This window comes from Phyllobates terribilis, unplaced genomic scaffold, assembly GCF_046119375.1.
Source record: "Phyllobates terribilis strain yellow unplaced genomic scaffold, ASM4611937v1 Scaffold_2__4_contigs__length_985480577, whole genome shotgun sequence".
NCBI classification, from domain to species: domain Eukaryota; kingdom Metazoa; phylum Chordata; class Amphibia; order Anura; family Dendrobatidae; genus Phyllobates; species Phyllobates terribilis.
The window spans coordinates 865088375-865108939 of NW_027362762.1; the positions used below are offsets into that span (position 1 = coordinate 865088375).

Genomic DNA, 20565 nt, shown 5'->3' on the forward strand with positions numbered 1-20565 from the left:
GCATGTATGGCCACATTTTCTTTGCAGTATCTGGTATTTATTGGCTTTTTCCTAATTACCAAGTGGTCTAAGATCCCAAGACATGTCCTCCAAGTCTCCAACTAAAAAGTAAATGTTCTCCCCGAGTGTAAAATTAAGCTGGATGTTCCCAAAGAGTGGTCATCTGTAAAATTATAAAGAATTTCTCCCATCTGATCCAGAGCTGTGATGAATGCATTTCTGTGGCTTCTGGTAATTGTGATGTTTGTTTCCCTTCAGCACGTGGTAGTGCCACCATGTTGTCAAGAATGTACTCAGTGACTGGTAGTTACAGCCGTTATTTTAGTATTCTAAAAACTCATGAAGACAACCCCATTTTTTGCTTGAAGCTGGTCTAGCTTCATAAGCTCTTGTAGATCAGCCTATAGAAACCCTGTATACGCTATATACAGTTAGGTCCAGAAATATTTGGACAATGACACAAGTTTTGCTATTTTAGCTATTTACCAAAACATATTCAAAATACAGTTATATCAATCGATATGGGCAGACAATGGAAGAGAAACAGACGATCATTAGGCTGAAAAAAAAGAAGAATTCCATCAGAGAGATAGAAGAAATGTTAGGAGTGTCCAAATCAACAATTTGGTATATTCTGCAAAAAAAAAGAGGGCAGTGGTGAGCTTGGGAACTCAAAAGGGCCTGGATGTCCACGGAAGACAACAGTGGTGGATGATCGCAGAATAATTTCCATGGTGAAGAAAAACCTTCACAACATGCACCCAAGTGAAGAACACTCTCCAGGAGGTAGGCGTATCAATTATCCAAATCTACCATAAAGAGAAGACTTCATGAGAACAAATACAGAGGGTTCACCACAAGGTGTAAACCATTAATCAGCCTTAAAATTAGACCAGATTAGACTTTGCCAAAAAAAAAAAATCTAAAGAAGCCAGCCCTATTCTGGAAAAGCATTCTTTGGACAGATGAAACCAAGATCAACCTGTACCAGAATGATGGGAAGAAGAAAGTATGGAGAACAGCTCATGATCCGAAAGCACACCACATCCTCTCTAAAACATGGTGGAGGCAGTGTGATGGCATGGGCATGCATGACTTCCAATGGCGCTGGATCACTAGTGTTTATTGATGAAGTGACTGAAGACCGAAGCTGCCGAATGAATTCTGAAGTGTACAGGGCGATACTTTCTGCTCAGATTCAACCAAATGCAGCGAGGTTCATTGGATGGCGCTTCACAGATCGGTAGTGACCCAAAACATACTGCAAAAGCAACCCGGGAGTTTTCTTCTAAGGCAAAGAAGTGTAATATTCTGCAATGGCCGAGTCAGTCACCAGATCTCACCCCCATCGAGCAGCATTTCACATGATTAAGACAAAACATAAGGCAGAAAGACCAACAAACAAGCAACAACTGAAGTCATCTGCAGTAAAGGAGGAAACTCAGTGTTTGGTGACATCCATGGCTTCCAGACTTCAGGCAGTCATTACCTGCAAATAATTCTCTACAAAGTATTAAAAATGAACATTTTATGGTAAAGTTAATTAGTCCAATTAATTTTGAGCCCCTGAAACGAGGAGGCTTTGTAGAAAAATTGTTTCAATTCTTAAACGTTTCACAGGATATTTTTGTCTAATCCCTTTAATTAAACCTGAAAGTCTCCACTTCAATTGCATCTCAGTTGTTTCAGTTTAAATAAAAAATAGCAGCATGTCGAACCCAAATCACCAAGATTCAGTCACTGTCCAAATATTTCTTGACCTAACTGTATATACTGTCCTGCTCATCGTTATTGGCACCCACACAGTTTAAGTACATAATGTGGAATATCTCCTGAAAAATAATGAAACACGTGAAACAGTTTTTTTGTATAGAGCACTCGTGTTAATACAATAGAGCAAATGATGAACAATAATTTAAAACAAAAAACAATGGGAGGGAAAGTAGAAAAACTTACAGCTTGCTGTGTTACTGGTATTGGCACCCTTTACATTAATTTAGTATGGAAACACATTTTGACTCGCATGTGGTAAATCACAAAAGAGATTCTCCTGTGAATAATTGTCGGTGCCCATTTGACATGAATTAGCCAATGAATGATGACTTTAGTGTTTTAAAAAGCCACATGGTAGGCCCTGTTCCTTTGTCAAAAATGGTGGAGTCAAAGGATCTGTCTGAGGACATCAGAACTGCTATTAGGAAACACAAGACTTCCAAAGAGTATAAGGCCATCTCCAAAGACCTTGGTATCCCAGTTTCAACAGTGCACAATGTTATTAAGAAGTTTGCCAAGCACTGAACCGTCAAGAACCTCCCTGGACGTGTGGGAAAGAGGAAAATTGACGAGATGTCTTCAAAGGTTGGTGCGAATGGTGGAAAAAACACCACGTCAAACATACAAAGACCTGAAGGCCAACCTGGAATAGTTTGGGTTCATGGTTTCAATAAGTACCATACGCCGCACATTAAACCAAGCAGGGCTTTATGGGCGAAGGCCAAGGAAGAAACCAATGCTGAGGAAAAGACATAAAAAGGAAGACTGATCTTTGCCAAAGAGTACCTTGACAAACCACAATCCTTCTGTGAAAATGTTCTGTGGACATATGAAGCAAAATAGAGCATTTTGACAATGCGCAATGAAGCTTATAGGGAAAAAAAACACCTTACCAATAGTTAAGCATGGTGGAGGATCCATAATGCTGTGGGGTTACTTTCTGCATCCAGTACTGGAGGCCTTGACCGTATCACAGGAATCTTGAAATCAGAGAATTATCCAGAGATTTTAGAGCGAAATGTCCTACCTAGTGTAAGAAAACTTGATTTGAGTCGAAGATCATGGGTCCTCCAGCAAGACAATGACCCAAAGCACACATCCAAAAGTACACAGGAATGGTTGAAAAAGAAAAAATGGACTTTTTTAAAATGGCCAGCAATGAGTCCTGACCTCAAGGAAAAAACGAGAACCTGCAAAAAACAAATAAAACTAGCGAAGGAGGAAACAGAGAGACGTATTGCTAGGGAAAGTAGATCAAATCCCAAACTGTTCTTTACGTATATAAATAGTAAAAGGGTTAAATCGGATAATATTGGACCGATAAAAAGTGATGAAGGCAAAATCATAGAGAAAGATGAGGATAAAGCTAATCTATTAAATAAATTTTTTTCGTCAACTTTCACAAGGAAAAAGAACTAACAGGCGAAATGAGAAGTGACAAGCTTAATCCTCCACTAAGTATGACAAATCTAACCCAAGCTGGGGTACAGAAACGCCTCAGTAACATTAAAATAAACAAATCACCAGGACCTGATGGCATACACCCACGGGTACTAAGGGAACTAAGTAATGTGATAGACAGACCGTTATATCTTATATTTAAGGACTCTGTTGAGACTGGGTCTGTGCCACTTGATTGGCGACAGGCGAATGTAGTGCCAATATTCAAAAAGGGAGCAAAAAGTAACACCGGAAACTATCGGCCGGTGAGTCTGACGTCCGTTGTGGGCAAAATTTTTGAAGGCTTTATTAATGAGGCAATTATGGAGCATCTTGATGCTAATAATCTATTAACCCCGAACCAACATGGATTCATGAGGAATCGCTCCTGCCAAACAAACCTGATTGACTTCTACGAGGAGTTGAGCTCTCGAGTAGATCAGGGGGAACCAGTGGATGTCGTGTATCTCGACTTCTCAAAAGCGTTCGATAGCGTGCCACATAATAGGTTGGTATACAAAATGAGAATGATGGGGCTGGGGGAAAATGTCTGCAAGTGGGTAGCTAACTGGCTAAAGGATAGAAGGCAGAGGGTGGTTATAAATGGAATATACTCAGATTGGGTAAGCGTCACTAGTGGGGTACCACAGGGGTCTGTACTAGGCCCAATGTTATTTAATATCTTTATTAACGACATAGTCAACGGGATAAATAGTAAAATATCAATATTTGCAGATGACACAAAGTTATGTAAAACAATTAATACAAAAGAGGACAGTGCAGACCTACAGAGGGATTTGGATAAGCTGGGTAGGTGGAGCATTAAATGGCAAATGAGGTTTAACGAGGAGAAATGTAAGGTCATACATATGGGAAGGAAAAATGGAAGTCACCCGTACTCACTGAATGGGAAATCAATGGGGAATTCAGAGATGGAGAAGGACTTGGGCATCTTGATTGATAGCAAACTAAATTGGAGTGCCCAAAGTCAGGCGGCTGCTGTAAGGGCAAACAGGGTAATGGGATGTATCAGAAGAGGTATAGCTGCAAAGGATGAGAACATTGTTCTTCCACTGTACAAAGCACTGGTCAGACCACACTTGGAATACTGTGCTCAGTTATGGGCCCCAATATATAGAAAGGATATAAACGAGCTTGAAAAGGTACAAAGGAGGGCAACAAAATTAATAAAGGGAATGGAGGGACTGCAATACCCAGAGAGGTTGGCAAAACTAGGACTATTCAGCCTGGAAAAGAGAAGGTTGAGGGGGGATATAATAAATGTGTACAAATATGTTAGGGGACAGTATAGAGACCTTGCCAGGGATTTGTTCAAAAGGAGGGATATTACGGTAACAAGAGGGCATTCACTAAGACTGGAAGAGAAAAGGTTTCAGCACCAGCATAGGAAGGGGTTCTTTACGGTAAGAGCAGTGAGAATATGGAATTCACTGAGTGAGGAGACGGTAATGTCGGATTCACTAAACCAGTTCAAGCGGGGACTGGATGCATTTCTAGATACCAGGCAGATTTCAGCATATACTTAAAAATAGAATAAAATAGTAGGTTGATACAGGGATTTATTCTGACTGCTGGTTTCAGAGTCGGGAGGGAATTTTTCCTCAGGTGAAGATTGGCTAAATCATTTGGGGTTTTTGCCCTCCTCTGGATCAACTTTAGCAACCACATAACTTACAGGTCGAACTTGATGGACGCAAGTCTTTATTCGGCTTTTCAAACTATGTAACTATGTAACTATATCCCATTGAAAATTTTTGGGGTGAGCTGAAATCTGCCATTGGGAAAAAGAAACCAGCAAACCTTCAAGAGCCTGAACAAACTGCAAAGGAAGAGTGGGAGAAAATTCCAGCTGAGAAGTGCAAGAAGTTTATAGATGGCTACAAGAAACGTTTGGAAGCTGTCAGCAATGTCAAAGGGTGTGCAACCAAGTATTAATTAGGGGTGCCTTTATTGCTGCACATGCTGTTTATTCTGTTTTTTCTTTGTTTTTCAACTTCCATGTTGTAATTTCAATGTTTTATTGTTGTATTACTTTGGACCACTAGTTAAAAAAATCCTGAGGATAAAACTTTGGTACATTTTCGATTTATTTCTGGAGATATTTTACTGATATTGCACAGTCTATGGAAACAATGAAGGGGTGCCAATAATGGTGAGCAGCACTGTTTGTACATCCACAGCCAGGGACCTTTTCTGTGATGTACATATGGTAGGGGGTTATCTTGACGAGACTTTCTCATTAGACATTTAATAAACTATCATATAAAACCTGATTATCTGGGGCACTTCTACATCACATATAACTCCGTTTCATTTGTCCTTTTCCATTCAGGGAATGAAGTAGCGACACAAATAACACAAATGTGTAAGTGTCCATGTCAGAATTAGCAGTGTTCATAGTGGTGTGGCTGTGTGCCAGAATACCACTTTACTAACCGCACCTACAAAGCCTTCATTGCCTGCATCTAATTATTAATTACACCCCAAACAATGCACCATCAGTCTGTTCATTTCCAGGATTGTCTTTGGAGCCATGTCTCCATGATAATTTTTTTCCAGGAAATTAGTTAAAAAAATGAAGTGATGTATGGTGGATGAGTGTTCTTTCCAGTGATATCTGGTTGTTAGTTTATATGTGTTTGTTCTTTCTTTATTTTATTTTTGGAACATTTAAAGGGTTTCTCCATTTCTATCAAAATTAACCCTAATAGGCCCAAGCAGTGTAAGAAAAAATAAAACTATACTCCTGACCTGGCATTAACATCCGTCAGGGGATCGTCACGTGACCGCTGCAGCCAATCAGCAGGAGATGATCAGCTGCAGCCTTCTCATTCCATTCGAACAGAAAGAAACCATTTGGACAGAATATGAAGGCGGCTGCTGATTGGCAGTTGCTGATTGGCTGCTGTGACCACATGACATTCCCTCGATGGGTGTTAATAACAGGAGACGTGTGTGGGATAGTACAGAGTGCTGTAGAGCAGCATCTGCCCCATAGGTGAGCATAGTTTAATTTCTTTTTTTTTTTTTGTTTTACACCACTCTGGACCCATTAACTCCTTAGTGACGGAGCCAATTATGTCCTTAATGACCAAGTCAAATTTTACAATTCTGACCACTGTCACTTTATGAGATAATAACTCTGGAACGCTTCAACAGATCCCCCTGATTCTGAGATTATTTTTTTCATGACATATTGTACTTCATGATAGTGGTAAAATTTCTTCAATATGACTTGCTTTTATTTGTGAATAAAACGGAAATTTTGTGAAAATTTAGAAAATTCTGCAATTTCTCCGGAGTACGCCAATATCCCATATGTGGGGGAAAACCACTGTTTGGGCACATGGCAGGGTTTGGAACGGAAGGAGCGCAGTTTGACTTTTTGAGCGCAAAATTGGCTGGAATAATTAGCTGATGCCATGTCGCGTTTGAAGAGCCCCTGATGTGCCTAAACAGGGGAAACCCCCCACAAGTGAACCCAGTTTGGAAACTAGACCTCTCAAGGAACTTATCTAGATGTGTGGTGAACACCTTGTACCCCCAGGTGCTTCACAGAAATTTATGATGTAGAGCTGTGAAAGTAAAAACTTTTTTCCGCAAAAATGATATTTTAGCCCCAATTTTTTTATTTTCACAAGGGTAAGAGGAGAAAATAGACCCCAAAAATTGTTGTGCAATTTCTCCTGAGTATGGACATACCCCATATATGGGAAAAAAAACACTGTCTTGGCGCACGGCAGGGCTCAGAAGGAAAGGTGTGACGCAAAATTGTCTGGAATCGAGAGCGGACGCCATGTCATGTTTGGAGAGCCCCTGATGTGCCTAAACAGTGTAAACCTCCCTCAAGTGACCCCATTTTGGAAACTAGACCCCTCAAGGATTTTATCACGGGGTATAGTGAACATTTTGAACCCAGAGGTACGATACAAAATTTGATAACATTAAGTCATCATATTGAATAAGTTGTCATTAGTGTTGAGCGCAAGTGCTCGCTACTTGAGTTTGCATCTGGTGCTCAGGTATGCACCATGTACATCATCATGTGCTCTTGGGACATGATCGAGTCCCCGCCCCGCATGTTTCACGGTTGTTGGACACCCAAAAGAGAAAACATGCAGGGATTGCCTGTGTATGGCAGGCAATCCCCGCATGTTTTTTTTGGCTGCATAACGGCTGCGAAATGTGGGGCGGAGACTTAAGCATGTCACTCATGCACCCTCGATACGTGGTGCATACCCGAGCACCTGATGCAAACTCAAGTAGCGAGCACTTGCGCTCAACACTGGTCGCCATATCGTCATCATTTTTTTTCTTTCTTTACTTTTGAAAAAATCCCAACACAACCCTAACCCTAGCACAACCCAAGCCTAATACAACTCCAACCCTAACTCCAACCCTAACTGCAAAGAATGGAAAAAATATATATTTTTTATTTTATAATTTTCATCTAACTAAGGGGCTGACAAAGGGGGATTTGATTTACATTTTTTTTGCTTTTGATCACTGTGATAGGTTCAATCACAGTGATCAAAAGGAACCAATAGGAAAAATTCCCTATTGTTGCCAGGTACCAGCCGGCAGATCTCGACGGTCGCACTGCACATGCACCCGCCATTTTATTTTTTACAGGAAAATGACGGAGGACCAGGGGATGGTTCAGGAGATCAGTGGGATGGCAGAGGCACCAGGTGGGCTTGATGGGCTTCATTTCTCTCTCCTCTGACATGTATATCATGTCAGAGGAGAGAGAAATGATTGTAACCGTGGGCACACTTTTTTTTTTCGTGATCTCCGTTATTCAGTGAATAATGGGGATCACATGATTGGGGACCGGAAAAACAGGCCCTGATCATGTTCTCCAGGGTCTCAGTTACCCCCAGTAACTCTGGGGGGCGCTACACTGTTATTCCTCAGTGGCGCTGAGGAATAAGTACCCTTAACGGCCGCCGTGAAAAGGCGTATCAGCTGTTTTTCAGGAGTGCAGCACTCCCCAGCTTCCCACCTTCCTGCTTCTCAGGGGGCACTACTGATGATTGACAGTTCGGGGCAGCAACATTGTTGCACTGTGCTTACCGATGCTGCTATATTAGGCAGGTTTGTCTCTGCAGCATTGGAAGAGCACATGAGCAATGAAGTTGGTTCGATCCAGTTCAGAGCAGCGCTTGCAGGCTCTATAGCAAGAAACTATAAAATTAAAAATCCCTCCATTCTTGAGAAATTGCAATGTGAATTGAAAATTTTCTTGTTTTTACAATAATTGAACAAATTTTATCCATTTATAATTCTGAAAAAAAAAACTTTAATATCATTTATGTAACACTTTATATGTGTTATTCCTTTGCCTGAAAGTTTATTTCTAGTGACTTAAAGGGGTATTCATGTTAAATTATAGCACAATTGAATTTTCATCAGTTGCTTTTTTTTTTCTAATTTGTAAGTCCTGAACATCAGCACCTCTGCTCAGCTGACCTTCTCCATGCCAGAGGGATTCCAGCCACAAGACCACCCTGGCCCTGCAGAAGCTGTGACGTATTTTCCTTACTTCCAGGACCGGTATTTAGCAGTTGCTGCTTCTCTGAATGGAGGAAATGTTTTTGCATCCTTTGTCACCATGTTGGCTCAGTGGACGGCAGAGTTAGGTATGATCTCGGATATCACCATGTTACACAGAACCTGGAGCTCATGTGTGTCTGTGTGTGTGCGTTATATTCAGTTGTGCTCAAAAGTTTCCATACCCCGGAAGAATTTTTCCTTTCTTGCATTTGTTTCAGAGAATATGAATGGTAACAAAAAACTTTTTCTCCACTCATGGTTATTAGTTGGGTGAAGCCATTTATTGTCAAACTACTGTGTTTTCTCTTTTTAAATCTTAATGACAACCAAAAACATCCAAATGACCCTGATCAAAAACTCACATACCCTGGTGATTTTGGCCTGATAACATGCACAGAATTTGACACAAATGGGTTTGAATGGCTACTAAAGATAACATCCTCACCTGTGACCTGTTTGCTTGTAATCAGTGTGTGTGTATAAAAGCTGAGTGAGTTTCTGGGATCCAGACAGGCTCTTGCATCTTTCATCCAGCCACTGACGTTTCTGGATTGTGAGTCATGGGGAAAGCAAAAGAATTGTCAACGGATCTACGGGAAAAGGTAGTTGAACTGTATAACACAATAGGCTCATGATCTCTATTTTAGTTCATCCAAATAGTGATGGCTGAGGATGAAATCAGGGCCCTGTGCGGCCAGTTCTTCCACACCAAATCCCCTGACTGTGCCTTTACGGACCTGGCTTTGTGCAGTGGCGCACAGTCATGGGGAACAGAAAACGACCTTCTCCAAATTGTTCCCAAAATATTGTAAACATGCAGTTATTTAAAATGTCTTGGTATGCTAGGCCGACTCCTGAACAACAGTATTATTTTACTACCACTACATTTACAGTAAGCACAATGCAGTCAGGCAGGTAACTTTCTCCTGGCATATGCCAAACCCAGACTCATCCAGCAGACTGGCAGATACAGAAGTATGACATATCACTCCACAAATCACGTTACCTCTGCTCCAGAGCCCAGTGATGGCAGCTTTACACCACTCTATCTGATGCTCAGCAATGTGCTTGGTGGTGTAAGGCTTGCATGCAGCTGCTCGGCCATGGAAACTTATGCTGTGAAGCTCCTGACACACAGTTTTTGTGCTGAAGTTAATGCCAACAGAGGTTTGGATTTTTGCAGTTAAGTCAGCAGTTTACACACTATGCTCCTCAGCACTTTGGAGTCTCCAATTCTTGGCTAGGTAGCTGCAGTTCCTAATGCTTCCACATTGTATAATAACACTAAGAGGTGATGGTGGAATATTTAGGAGGGAAGAAATGCCGAGTACTGACTAGTTACAATGGTGACGTCCTATTACAGGACCGAATGTGTATCAGTGGGATCTTTAGTACAAGCCGTTCTTTTCCACGGTAGTAAATGCAGACTGCAGACGAGGGTCTGGAAGTTATACACCTGTGCCAGTAAGATGGAATAAAAAAATCCTGAATTCAATGAGTAAGATGTGTGCCTTCGTTATCCCTAGATGACTGCCTTGTAATTTTGCATTAAACGTGCCTAAGCACCGCCAGGAGAGACACAAAGTTTGGGAGCCCCGATCAAGTCTGCTGATGGACTGCCTGCCCGTGATTCTTCTCCTACATTTGGATAACCTAGCCCCCCTACTGTGATCACTGTTACTTTCTGTATGAGACACCCTTTATTCTACATGGTTCTGACAAGTTTGAGATTTTAAAGAGAATCTGTTACCAGGTTTTTACTCCCTCATCTGAGAGCAGCATAATGTAGAGACAGAGACCCTGATTACAGCGATGTGTCACTTACTGGGCTACTTAGTGTAATTTTGATAAAATCACTTTATGAGCAGGAGATTATCACTAGAGGACTAGTAAACTTACTGCCATTTAGTCCTCCATATTCATGAGCTCTTTATAACCCTGCCCGCCCCACCACTGATTGGTAGCTTTTCGTATACACTGTGCATAGGCAGAATATGGCCAATCAGTGGTGTGGGCGGGATTATACGGAGCTCCGCATTAGAGAACTGCTAGATCTGCAGCAGATAAAACAGGGATTTTTAGCAAAAAGATCCAGCAAGTGACATATTGTTGGAGTCTCTGTCTCTACATTATTCCACTCTCAGATGGGTTAGCAAAAATCTGGTGACACATTCCCTTTAACAGAAACCACTTGAGCTACCAGGCACATGACAAGTCCATGGCTGCTTCACAGTGGCTCCCGGAGATCACACTGTAATCGATAGGAGCCTGTGAGTAGTCTGTCTGGAGTACCCTAAAATATGTTACACAGAAGGTTTCTAATTACCATCCCTCTGTTCGGCCCTCTGGGAGGCGTAGGGGTATATTCACACCCACCAGCGTATCTCCGTTACCATGATATAATGATGCATTTATTTCTATAGGTCGGTCAGAGTGACAGGTTCACTATTAAGTATATTTCTTGGATGTATGAGAAAAGCTAAAATTGAGGCTTTTCCATTAGAAGGAAGATGCCGATGTTCTCAAAAACCTGCTTGTAAAATGGAAGGAATCTAACACAATTAGATAAGTGCAATCTGGTCTCAAGACGTCTCCCATTTCCTGAACTCATTAGCTGATGTGTTGTGACTGCATTCTGCTATTTTTCTGGATAAAAAAAAGCTTTTCTGTGGGTTTTGCTATTTGTGACAACAGATTTTACATCTAAAAGTCAACGAAATTCAGGTTCTGTTCTGTAAATTGGAATTTTTATCTGTAAAACTTTAAAGGGGTATTCCCTTTTTAGGCTGAGTTTCCATACATCGGCTGTGCCCAGTCAGTTATTGTATCCATGAGTCAGACACACAGCTGACGCCAAAGTTAAGTACCAGTCCGACTTCCATAGCCGGGTAAGAAAATGCTGCACACTTTGTTTTTTTGATCCAGTTCTAGGACCAACGTCTGATGCACCAGATGACTGGACGTGATCTCATAGAAACCTATGGGATCGGCTTTGATATCAGTTTCCTTCCAGTGTGGTACAGAAACCCAGGATGACCTTATATATGCAAACAAGCCCTAAGGAATGGTATATCGACAAGATATGTGATCACGTTATTGATTACTGTGGGTCCAACTCACTGATCTTGAGAATGAAGAAGTAGTGGCCCTACAACCACTTTGCTTTTTCTCTGCACAGCCAGGTTCGCGGCCCCTGGGTTTTGCAGGGAACTGCATCTTGCCCCATTCACTTGTACAGTGGAGAAAATAAGTATTTGACACATTGCCGATTTTGCAAGTTTTCCCACCAACAAAGAATGGAGAAGTCTGTAATTTTTATCGTAGGTACACTTCAACTGTGAGAGACAGAATCTTTAAAAAAAAATCCAGAAAATCTTGTATAATTTTTACATAATTAAATTGCATTTAATTGCATAAAATAAGTATTTTATACAATAGAAAAACAGAACTTAATATTTGGTACAGAAACCTTTGTTTGCAATTACAGAGGTCAGTCATTTCCAGTAGTTCTTGACCAGGTTTGCACACACTGCAGCAGGGATTTTGGCCCACTCCTCCATACAGATCCTCCAGATCTTTCAGGTTTTGGGACTGTCACTGGGCAACATTGAGTTTCAGCTCCCTCCAAAGATTTTCTATTGGGCTTAGGTCTGGAGACTGGCTAGGCCACTCCAGGACCTTGAAATGCTTCTTACGAAGCCACTCCTTAGTTTCCCTGGCTGTGTGTTTTCGGTCATTGTCATGCTGGAAACCCAGCCATGACCCATTTTCAATTCTCTGACTGAAGTAGGTTATTGGCCAGAATCTCACGATACATGACCCCATCCATCCGTTCAATATGGCACAGTCGTCCTGTCCCCTTTGCAGAAAAGCACCCCCAAAGTATGATGTTTCCTCCACCATGCTTCACGGTTGGGACGGTGTTCTTGGGGTTGTATTCATCCTTCTTCCTCCAAACACGGCGAGTGGAGTTGATACCAAAAAGTTCTATTCCGGTCTCATCTGACCACATGACCTTCTCCCATGCCTACTCTGGATCCTCCAGATGGTCATTGGTGAACTTCAAACAGACCTGGACATGTACTGGTGTGAGCAGGGGGACCTTGTGTGTGCTGCAGGATTTTAATCCATGATGGCGTAGTGTGTTATTAACGGTAATGTTTGAGACTTTGGTCCCAGCTCTCTTCAGGTCATTGACCAGGTCCTCCCATGTAGTTCTGGGCTGATTCCTGACCTTTTTCAGAGTCATCCTCACCCCATGAGGCGAGAAGTTGCTTGGAGCCCCAGACCGAGGAAGATTGACAGTCATCTTGTGTTTCTTCCATTTTCTAATAATTGTGCCAACAGTTGTTGCCTTCTCACCAAGCAGCTTGCCTAGTGTCCTGTAGCCTATCCGAGCCTTGTGCACGTCTACAATTTTCTCCCCGGTGTCCTTAGACAGCTCTTTGGTCTTGGCCTTGGAGTAGAGGTTGGAGTGCAATTGAATGAGTCTGTGGACCGGTGTCTTAATACAGGTAATGAGTGAAAAACTAACAGGTCTGTGAGAGCCAGAATTCTTGCTGGTTGGTAGGTGATCAAATACTTATTCCATGCAATAAAAAGCAATTTAATTATTTAAAAATCATAATGTGATTTTCTGTTTTTTATTTTTATATTCTGTCTCTCACAGGTGAAGTGACCTATGATAAAGATTACAGACCTCTCCATTCCTTGTAGGTGGGAAAACTTTCACAATCGGCAGTGTATCAAATACTTATTTTGCCCACTGTATCTAGCCCGGATGCAACAGTACACCTTTGTCCAAAGTAAGCAGCTGTGTGGATCCTTGACTCTCAGAATAAGTGGCAGTCACTGGACCACCCAGTCATCATTACGTAATGGCATACATTTGTGATTAATGATGGTATATCCTTGTTATATGCCATCAGTTACTGATCTAGGAATACCCCTTAAAAACCTATGTTCATAATATTGGAAGTCTGTAGTTTAGCCATTAATTTCACCTCCAGATTCCTCTAGGTTTTTGGCCCCAAAATCTTTTGTAGTTCTCATAAAGACTTGTTATTCTAGTGTTATTGGACAGATGGCACCACCAGCACTTGCAAATACAGCCTAAAGAGAAGGTTGGCCCTTACCCGCTCCCTAAAGCATGAAGTTTTAGAAGGAACCCTCCATAAGTAACACATGCATTGTGTTATGCCTAATACAGGCCCTTTATTCTAATGTATATGGGGGCTTTTAATAAAATGGGGAATATATAATAAAATATGGACCTTTTTAAATTTTTACTTGTTTTTGTCATAATCCATCTACAGATTTCAAGTTGTTTAAAGAATCCTTAGCTTGTCTTTTTATGTTATCTGGATAGTTATTAGCTAAAAAGGACAGAAATATTGAAAATCTAATTTATAAGGATAAGTTATGGTTGGCAAAGTCTTAAGTAGAAAAACCAGATCTCCCCTGTATTACTCCCCAGCTTTTACTAGCAATTAAAGGAGTATTTCCACGGTCTCCTATAAGTGATACCATATCACTAGGATCTGATCATGAGAATGAAGGGCATACAGTTTTGGGGTAGTGTATCCTCACTCCACTGTTTTTTAGCACCTCTTCATTTTTGTTTCATTTCTTCTCTGGAGTGGTATCCCTAATATAAGTTCTCTGCTCCCAGTAATATGCTTACCAGCTTCTTCTGTTCTCGGTGCATCTCTGGTTGTCTTCTGCTGTTTGTGACCTGCCAGATAGCTCCTATGTTTGCTGGGTCAGCCCGAAGTCACTTCTCAACGTAAGTCTATGAGATCCAGAACTTTAACTCTGACTTTCCGGTCAGTCAGTAGCTGCGCTCACAAGATGGAGGAGTGGTGCCAGAGCGGCACAGGGAAGAGCAGAAGACGGCGTCTGGTAAGCATATTACTAGGGGCAGGTAACATGCATTATTGATACCACTCCAGCGATTAAATAAATAAAAACGATAGAGTGGTGCTTTAAGCAGACTTGTAAGGGGATGATGTGCTACACCAGTGCTGTGCTACTTCATTCTTAGGATCAGCGAGGGTTCTAGAGGTCAGATCCTAGCAATAAATGCCATCACTTTATAGAATTTGAATACCCCTTTACATAGTATCGGTGTCAAACATCCCTGTTAGCAAGCACACTCATATTATTCAACTAAGTATTTTTACTGCAGTTGGATGAGCCATTGCCAAGGACCTGTTGTCACGGGTGTGTCAGATGTGACAGACAGTCGCCCTGCAGTTGGTTGCAGAAGATCTTTGTTTAGCATTACAGACACCTTCTTAACTGTTTCACTCTAGGACCCAGCTGCTACCTCCTTCCTGTTAATTGACACCCTGGCCTGGGTATTTAAATAGTTTCACTTTGCAGCAGGAAGGTGCCGGTGATACTCACATGTTTCCCTGTGAATGCTTGGAGCTCTCAGACTGCTATCTTCCTCTGTGGTGCTAGGAGGACGCTTGGAGTTATCTCTCTGAAGTCGGCTAAAGCTAAGCTACTTTCCCCCGTGTTTGTCTCTCTTGTGGTCTTTGGTTGTTAGTGGGGATTGACTAGTGCTCATACCCCCTTCCATGTCCAGGGCCAAGCACTAGGGAAATACAGGGTTTAGGTTCGCGTGCGGCAATTGATGAGGAACCAATATAGGGACGTTAGTGTTGACAGGGTGATATCAGATCAGCCTAGGAGGTCTCCACTCCCCCCTTTCCCTAGAGCCTGAGCTCACTTCCCCCCTTCCCTTTGTGTTGCACTTAGTCTTTCACACACCTTGCGTGACACCTTTGTGTGCAATTCTCTCCGGGAATAAAAATATGATCCCACATGTTGAAATCCAGTCTACCCTAAGCTTGTCGTTAGGCTGCCCTACACAATCCATTCCATTTACTTTTTTGGATTATCCAGTGGGTGACATTACTGGTGACTTTAATCTGACTCTTGAATCTGCATCCGAAGAAACCATCTTACATCTATTTTTTCTTTACAGGTCTCGAAACCTCTGACTCCAATATATACTCGAGGGTGATCAATGCTGCTTTGTCTGTGAATGACCCTCATCTTACCATCTGCCCTACACTCTTTGGAGAGAGGCATTCTCCGGACAGTCGAGCTTCTGTTTCAGACCTGACATCTGCGGACCTGTCACTGGGCCATGTGTCCCGAGCACTGTGCCGCGGCATTATTCACAATATTCATTCCATGCTGCCGTCTCATCGTCTGAGAGAGTCTGGGATTAGGCGAATCATCGGCAGCGGAAGTGCCTTGTCTAGAAACCCCACCTTAAAGCAAGAGGTGGAGAAAATCTTCCCTTTCCCTATAGTCTATGGAAAGGATGTGGATGCCGCAGTAGGTGCAGCTGTGGCCATGGTTCATCAGTAACTGTTACTGAACATCATAGGCCATAATCGGCAAAGGAAGCAGGGCCGTGTAGACACCAGTTGCTTGGATGAACCTATTAATTGTCATAGTAATTGATGCAGACAATCGTTTTTCTGGTTCTGAGCTTTATATTGCTTATTGACATGTATTTTGCAGTCCGAATTGCACAATGGTTAAAGCAAAATGATAGATAAAGTTAAACTATTTTTATCTTTCGTATTTTTTTATTTTTTTAAAATATCTTATTAATATGGGCATCACAAGGCATGAAAGACTGCGTGTTGAATTCACATTGTAAGGTGTTATTTTCCTTTTCTTTTTTTTTTTTTTTTACAAAAGTTCATGTTTGAGTAAGAATGTTTCCATGCCTGAATGATGGTAAAAAAAAGGAATAAAGAATAATCTGCACAAAAGCAGGCAGTAAGAAATAACTGACTATAAAGAAACTCAAGAAATTAAATCAAAACTTTTTGTGTCTCAAAATCCATTGTTAGTCCTCTTACATCTCCAGATAGGTGGAATCACCAGGTCTTCGGTCCGGATGAGCAGCTCTTATGCAGCCCAGACAGGTGGCGCTGGAGCAGCTGGGTGATTAAGTTAGAATTTTGGTGGCAGAAGCAGCGAACTGGAACAAAGCTACTGTAGTAGCAGAAAAAGAGTCATAGTAAGTGGGGAAAAACCAGACAATGTGAACTGAGGTCTAAGATGGCAGACATACAAGAAACAGAGGCATGTTCACACTAGCAAAAAAGAAGCAAGACAAAAATATATCTCATACCCTACCATAATTATATATAAATGTAAAGCAAAGTTGCATAATAAATATAGGGTACTTAGTGAACTATTTTTGATCAAAAAAAGTATACAAGCCGTCCCACCAGCGGCAAGGTGACCCTAAATTGGGACGGTACCTATACTGCCTATATTAAAAATTATGGTAGGGTATGAGATATATTTTTGTCTTGCTTCTTTTTTGCTAGTGTGAACATGCCTCTGTTTCTTGTATGTCTGCCATCTTAGACCTCAGTTCACATTGTCTGGTTTTTTGACTTGTTTGCATTCTGTGCAATTTAAGGGTGTGGCATGCCCTTTGTTGAGCTGATTGGTATATATGTAGCTTACCACGGGCCTAGGTGGTCTGGAGTTGGGACCCGGTCCTATTTGTCTACCCTTTTATATGCATTACTTCAACTTTGATATACAGTAAGGTTTTTAATATAGGCAGTATAGGTACCGTCCCAATTTAGGGTCACCTTGCCGCTGGTGGGACGGCTTGTATACTTTTTTTGATCAAAAATAGTTCACTAAGTACCCTATATTTATTATGCAACTTTGCTTTACATTTATATATAATTATGGTAGGGTATGAGATATATTTTTGTCTTGCTTCTTTTTTGATAGTAAGTGGGGAAGCAGATTAAACTCAACAATAAGGAACCAAATGTTAGAAACAAGGAAAGGAATAAACGATCAAAAAGCCATAAATATATAAATATATCAAAGATTTATTTAACACATAGTAGCAAAAAAAAGGGGTAAAATTAAAACTCAACAATAAGGAACCAAAGTAGCAGAGCTGAGTAAACAACTGAGTTCAGTGTAGCAAGGTGAGGAATCGGTGTAGCAGAGCTGAGTCAGCAGCAGCATTTATTGTGGCAGAGCTGGCACAGCAGAGTTGACCCACCAGTGAGCAACTTCAATGTGGCAGAACTACACAGCAATGTAGCAGGGTACAGAGTAGCAGTTTGAACATCTGCTACCTAAATACTCAGGTGGTTTCCCGCCTCCTGCACAGACTATATGGCACGGGAGAGTGCGTATTGGGTTGCCACATCACCTGGAGTATCAGAGGGATCTGTTATCAGAAGACAGAGGATATAGTGCCCAGCGCTGAATCCAGGAGAGGTGAGTAACAAAACCACTTTTTCCCCTCTGACTCCTATTCTGAACTTTTTATAGTCTCTATCCTTTTACAATATTCAATGTATCGTGTGTGAGTTAACCACTTGTCTGTCTCATCAGAGATTAATGCTGGTTTCTTAAAATCTTACAGTGCATACACATCAGCCATAATACTTAATCAGTCAGTTCTTAAAGGGAATTTGTCAGTAGGATCAACCCTCCTAAGCCGTCTATATGGGCATGCAGGCCATAGGAAGCTGAATAACGGAATACCTTGATATCTGGGATCCAATGTCTTATAAGAAAAAAATGGATTTCTCTGGAATATGTAAATGATCTGTTCAGGACTATAAGCCGGACACTAATCTCCCTGAGACATCGCCTCCAGAGGTTATTTTAAATAAAAGTCGGCATTTCCAGTGTGATGTGCGATGGCCACTCTCTGCCCTCCTGATCTCACTGCAGAGCTGTGTGTGATTATACCTGACACATCTGCAGCGTCCTCTCAGCTTCAGCCTCCATCGCACAGGCAGACAGTGCTGCAATACAGCAGAGCTGTGAGAGCTGCAGCAAATGTGTTTGTAAGGAGACAAAGTTCAGTTCCCCTGTTCTGTGTTGGTTACATGTCTCACACTGGTATTGCCCCTTTTATTTAAAATAATCTCTGGAGGTAGATTCTCATGCAGATGTGGCGCCCCTGAGGGTTCAGTCGCCACAGGGGTACTGCACCTCAGACCGAGGTGTGGTATCTCCTCTCCGAGGTAAGGGTGGAGCACCTCTCAGGACTCAGCCATCCATTCAACACTACACCACTCCTGTCCTGAGGGGGGCTGCCCTAGCCGGGATAGAGGAGATGGGGGGGACCAAAAGATAGGGGGAACCATGTAGTGGGTGAGGGTGGAGGACACACTTTAGGTTACACTCATTCAATCATATTTAATCAACGGCCATCTTAGGTTCAAGGTCCTTTGATTGTGGTCTTCATCACTGAACGTGGCTTTCCGGTGCAACCTGCAGCTGATTGAAGATACACGCCTTGAGGCGAGGAGCGGGCTAAAGTTAACGGCTGTCTCTACCCGGTCAAGGTCCCTACCTAAGAAGGCCTGGAGGGGAGCAGAGGAGACAAGCTCCACAGGCAAAAGGATCCTAGGGGGATGCAGACGGAGCGGCATACACCACCTGTCCTCACTATTCTGGCCTAGTCAGAGGGACTAATGCTGCAAAAGGGGTACCGGCCCCCGATATCTGGCTTTGCTACTTCATGTCCTAGTCAGAAAAGCCCGGAGGCTTAGAGGATCCCACCGGGTAACGGACGGAGCGGAGTCGCCACCCGTACCCTTGTTCTGTGTATAGCCAGAGGGAGACCCAGCCTTGTAACACGCACCACATACGGACAGGAGAGGACCTAGTGGGAAAGTCTAGGAACACTGGTGCAGGGGGTCCTGATTGATGCACCCGAACTACCCGGTGTGTGCTGAACCCCTTCCTGGTGGCCGCAGCGCGCCGTGAGGAGCAAGGAGAAGCCTTGCAGCTGACACCTAACAACGTGAGTAAAGCTTGGAAGACTGCATCCATTGCCTGTGGTCCCTTATTTTAGCGCAACACCACACCGCACCACCCACTACGACCCCCCTGATCTTTCTTCTCTGCCCTGATGCCCTGCGCCGCCTGTGCGGAGTAGTACCAATCTTCTGCTGCCACGACATCCCTCCTCAGAGGACTGCCGCAGCGCTGGTGGCGAATCACCAGGCTCCACAGGTGGCGTAGTCATTGCATCCACTCGATTACCACCGTCCCTCCTGGCCCTTATTTTTACTGTGACGACCCTGGGCACGGGCCGGGCCTAGGCCACGACTGCATCCACCGTACACCAGGAGGCCCGGTTCCGAGTACCCCCATCTCTCAGGGTAGAGCCAGCGAGCGGGAGCGAGGCATCACACAGATGTCCGGCCCATAGCTTTTAACAGTTCATTCACAAATAAGAAAAATGTGGATTGCTCTTGAATAAGACATTAGATCCCAGATATCAGTGTATAATTTTATTCAGCTTCCTATGACCTACAAGCCCATATAGGCCTATAGATCCTACTGACAGATTTCCTTTCAACTCATTTTGCAAAAATCAAGCCCTCACTCAGGTTCGTCATCTGTCAACTGAAAAATATGTTACTGGTAGCGTAAAAGCTCTGCAAATGGCACCTGTAAACTATTCTTGCATGATCTGCATACCAAAAATCAAATGGCACTCCTTTCTTCTGAGCCCTGCAATGTGGCCACACAGTAGTTTTCGATGACCTTTGGCTATTACCGCATTCAGGAGCAATTGCATAACAAATTGTGGGATCCATTTTCTCCAATTACCCCTTGTGAAAATAAAACCTTTGCAGCTAATATAACAATTTAGTGGTTAAAAAAGTGAGTTTTTTCCACAACCTAATAGGAGCAGCAGCAGAGACTTGCCGATCGACCTGGGGAAAGGGAGTACTG

The 20565-nt window shown here is 42.5% G+C and overlaps 1 protein-coding gene across 1 annotated transcript in view; it reads left to right on the forward strand.

Annotated features, from left to right (window-relative positions):
- SHPK (sedoheptulokinase) overlaps positions 1-16551 on the forward strand; it is a 32435-nt gene extending 15884 nt beyond the window's left edge. The window contains exons 6-7 of the mRNA XM_073668032.1: positions 8676-8876; positions 15785-16551. Coding sequence (XP_073524133.1) covers positions 8676-8876; positions 15785-16176 — 593 coding nt within the window. The 3' untranslated portion in view covers positions 16177-16551. The remainder of the gene's footprint in view (positions 1-8675; positions 8877-15784) is intronic.
- Positions 16552-20565: the final 4014 nt, after the last annotated feature.